A 4,428-nucleotide genomic window follows, 5' to 3' on the forward strand; every position below is an offset into this window, starting at 1 on the left:
TTATAGTGTCCTTGGGGTTACAAAATGAACAGGTTTTCCTTAAGTGCACATGTCCAAATGTGGAAAAGTCCCTCATAACCCTTTTACTTATTACTCTTTGCTAAACTGGTGGGAATGTTTTTCTAAGGTCACAGGCTGGGCTCTGGGGATAGACTGGGTGGACTGCTTCTCTCCTTCCTCCCCTACTGCTTATGTCTATCTAACTGCTATTCTAACATTCTGATGTGCCATTCAATACCTCTGTTTCCTTATTCATTTTCTGTATGGTTGATCTGTACATTGATGTAATTGGGTTGTTTATGTTCCCCACTATGTCTGTGTTGCTAGTTCTCCATATGAGCCCATTAGTACTTGTTTAATGTTCTTAGGTAGCCTATGTTGTGTGCATAGGTATTTGTGGTTTTTATATCCTCTTGCTGGACTGACCCCGTCATCCTTACATAAGGTCCTTCTTTGTTTCCTCTTCCTGTTTTGAAGTCCACCCTGCTGATATAATTCTGCTGGTACTCCTGCTATTTTATCCGTTTCATTTGCAGGAAATATCTGTCTCTATCCACTCACTTTCCATCTAGGTATGCCTTTAGGTCTGAAAAGAGTCACCAGTCGACAGCGTATGGACGGGTGTGGATTCTTTTACCATTCTGCCACAGTCTACCCATGCTACATCTTACGTTTGGTGCATTTAGTCCATTTACCTTTAAGGATGTTATTGATAAGTATATAATTAGTGACATTTCATTAACTTTTCCTAGTTGGTTTTGTACTTCCTCTCTGTTTCATTCTACCCCTCTCTTAATCTTCTCTTGTTATTTGATTGTTCTCTTTAGTGCTATACTTGGATTTGTTTTCTTTTTCTAGGTAAAATGTTTTGTATATCTATCATTAGGCTTTAGGTTTGTGATTACCATAAGTTCCATAGATAGTTTCCTAAGTATATAAGTGATTCCATTAAGTTGATGTTCATTCCATATTGTACACAAACTAAAAGTACCTCTTTTTATTCTTCTTCCTCCTCCACTTTATGTATACAATGTCATAATATAAAACTTTTTTGCATCGCTTTGCTGATCTTGTGCACAGTTGATTTTACTTCTTTGTTTAGTTCTTAACTTCATTCTTCGTTAGGAATTCATCCACTAATCAAGAATAAAGTTAAGTTACTGGTTTATCTCACTGATAAAAAATAGAATTTAGAATATTTCCATCCACAGAAGTCCCTTTATCATATGGCCTGCTTAGTGGTGGTGGATTCCCTTAACCTTTGTTTATCGGGGAGACTTTCCATCTCCCCGTAACTTTTAGTGATAAGATGGCTGGGTAAAGGAGTCTTTCTTGTGAGTTCTTCTCTTTCAATACATTAAATATTTCATGTCACTCCCTTCTAGCCTGTAACTTTCTGCTGATAAATCTGCTGAAAGCCTTATTGTTTCTCCATAATTAACTGTCTGCCTCTCTGGTGCTCCTTTAAAGATTTTCTCTTTATTTTTAACCTTTGCCATTTTAATTATTCTTTGTTTTGGTGTTGCCTTCCTGGGGTTTCTTTTGTTATGGGCTCTCAGAGCTCCCAGGACCTGGGTGTCTGTTCCCTTCCTCCAATTGGGAAAGTTTTCAGCTATTATTTCTTTCTACCCTTGGTCTCTCTCTTCTCCTTCTGGGACTGCTTTCATGCGAAGATTCTTTCATTTGGGGCTATCCCACGGCTCTCTTAGTGTCTTCCCATTTTCAGAAAAGATTTTTCTCTATGTTCCTCAAGTTGTTTGTTTTCATCTTCTCTGTTTTCCATGTCATTGATTCTTTCCTCTACTTCCAGCAGTATATACTTCATTCCCAACATTGTAATTCTCACTTTGTTAACTGTATTCTTCATCTCTGAGTGGCTCTTTTTCAAATATCCCTCACTTTGATAAACTTCTTACTGAGATTATCAATTATTCTCTCCAGACCAGTAAGCCTATGTATAACACCTACTTGAAATTTTAATCAAACTATTTATAATCTGAATTTCATTTAGCCCTCTTTCTGGTACCTTATCTCACTGTTTTTTTTGGAGCATATATATGTCTCCTTATTTTCAGGTTTCTGTTTTTTTCCTTTCTCAAGGATAGATGAGCTATGCCTCTTGATCTCAAATGTATTGGCTTTGTGAACTGGGAATCCTGTGGTGCCCAGAAGCTGAGGACTCTTGCTCACCAGTGTCAAATTCTCTATTGCAGTGGGGCCAAGGTTTTTGCTGGTGAGCTGTGGGATGGGCCAATATTCTGCCTAGTCACTGATCTCTGACAGCAGAGGATTCACCACTTCATGCCCTTTGTGTGGAGTAAAGCCCTTCTTCTCGTACTCATTGCGAGTGGGTCTGAATTCTGTCTACTTTGGCAGGGGTTCCCCAATCTGCGCTCAGTGTACTGGCAGGAGCAAGTGAACAGTGAAGACCTGCTATGAGGCTGAGCCACCAGTGATGGAGATGGAGAATCTAGAATTGGCTCACACAAGTGCCTGACCATTTTGGCAGAAGCCGGGCTAGAAAAGCCTGAAAGTGTCCTCCTTTCATCTGCTGAGCTGCAACGTCAGACCACTGTTGGGCGAACAGACATAAAATGGTCGGTTTGCAGCTTTGCACAACCACAACGCTGGACCACCAGCAAGTGAAATGTAGCACTTGAAGGTGGCTCCCATGAGTGCCTGCCAGTTGGCCTGAGAGGAGCTGCAGAACCATTATCCACCTTCCCTTTTGCCTCTGGAGAGTGTCATCTGACTCCCACCCCTCTGAACAACATCCCACTGCTGTTAAATGTTTCAAACTGTGACCACTGTATTGGGTCTCTGCAGCAAATATGGAACATGCATGAGCTCAACAACGGACAGGAGTCTTGGCGTCACAGAGTGCTCCAGTGCTCCCCAATGCCTATCCCCATTAATCACCAAAGCCCAATTCAATGTGGAGGCATGATCTCAGAGCAGATCTCAACACTACGTACGCTGAATTCCTGAGCACTCACACCTTTCCTGGTCTGTCCCTCTCTCTCCTGATGGTGGGCTGGAATGGTGAAGGGATGAGGACACTGATTCATCACCTGTCTGCAACTTTACACTTCTCACTACATGGTCTTCTCTTCTTCACTGGGTGGACATGGTCTGCTCTGTTGTTTTCATGCTATTTTCAGGTTTCATTGTATTTTTGCTAGTTTTTTTCTTGGTGTGGATGTGGGAAGTGTTTTCCTTCTTGATGTCTTATTTGCCACATTTTTCAAACCCTCTCCTAGAACTTCATTGTCTGTAAAGACCCCAGATCCTTGACAGGAGTCTTCTCAGTGCTCCTTTCATATCCTTATTCCTCAGAGTGTAGATGAAGGGATTGAGGATGGGGGTGATGATAGAATAAAACAGAGAGATGAACTTGGCTACGTCTTGGGAGTAGCTGGAAGGGGGCTGCAGGTACATGTACATGGCTGGAAGGTAGAATAGAGACACCACCACAAGATGAGAGGAACAGGTCCCGAAGGCTTTGTGCCGTCCAGTGGAGGATGGGATCCTGAGCACTGCACAGGCAATGAAGCCATAGGAGAGTAGGATAAGACCAAGTGGTACTAGCAAAAAGAAGGCAACCAACACAGACAGGGTGACATCATTCACAGTGGTGTCAGCACACGACAGCTTGATCATGGCCGGCACCTCACAGAAGAAGTTGTTCAGCACCTGCTGCCCACAGAACGGCAATGGCACAGTCAAGATGACCTGAACGAGGGAGTTTCCAAAGCCACTGAGCCAGGCCACAAGCACGAGCTGCTGGCAGAATGTGCGGTGCATGATAACAGCATACCGCAGGGGCTCACAGATGGCCACGTAACGGTCCAGGGCCATGGCGGCCAAGAGGATACACTCGGTGCAGCCCAGCCAGTGGAAAACCGCATACTGCACTGTGCACCCACCATAGCTGATTGTCTTCCTGGAGCTGCCAGTGTTGACCAGCACCTGTGGGACTGTGCTGGTGGTGTAGCAGAGGTCGAGGAAGGAGAGGTGGCTCAGGAAGATGTACATGGGGCTCTGCAGCTGCGGATCCAGCATTGACACCAAGATGATAGAAATGTTCCCGAACATGGCCAGAACATAGGACACCAGGAGGACCCCAAATAGAGGCAGCTCCAGCCACGGTCTGTCAGAAGCACCTAGAAGGATGAAGTAGTTTGGTGTGTCCCCCAAGAAGCTCTCATTGTCACTTCTCATGCTGAGGTATTTTCTGGACCCTGTGATAAATCAGGAAAAACAGGATGAGGAAAAGCTGAGAAGAGAAATTAACTGCCTTCCTTATGCTTGTACCTGGAAATTTCCCAGGCTCCTGTTTTACCTCTCTGGAGACACTGAGATTTGGGTGGTCAGAACCCAGGTGCAGAGCAGTTGCTTGTGTGTCTTGTTCTCTCTCCTGCCATGACC

At 44.0% G+C, this 4,428-nt stretch overlaps 1 protein-coding gene across 1 annotated transcript; it reads right to left on the reverse strand.

The window, feature by feature from the left end:
- Window positions 1-3,264: 3,264 nt before the first annotated feature.
- On the reverse strand, window positions 3,265-4,221 carry LOC118921882 (olfactory receptor 2B11-like). Its single transcript, XM_036903961.2, has one exon. The coding sequence runs from the start codon at window positions 4,219-4,221 to the stop codon at window positions 3,265-3,267; it is 957 nt and encodes a 318-aa protein (XP_036759856.1).
- Between the last annotated feature and the right edge of the window lie 207 nt (window positions 4,222-4,428).

This window comes from Manis pentadactyla, chromosome 13 (genome assembly GCF_030020395.1).
Source record: "Manis pentadactyla isolate mManPen7 chromosome 13, mManPen7.hap1, whole genome shotgun sequence".
Taxonomy (NCBI): domain Eukaryota; kingdom Metazoa; phylum Chordata; class Mammalia; order Pholidota; family Manidae; genus Manis; species Manis pentadactyla.

What these genes read in the sequence shown, in the direction of transcription:
- LOC118921882 (XM_036903961.2), bottom strand. Translation starts at nt 4,221, where the DNA reads ATGAGAAGTGACAATGAGAGCTTCTTGGGGGACACACCAAACTACTTC.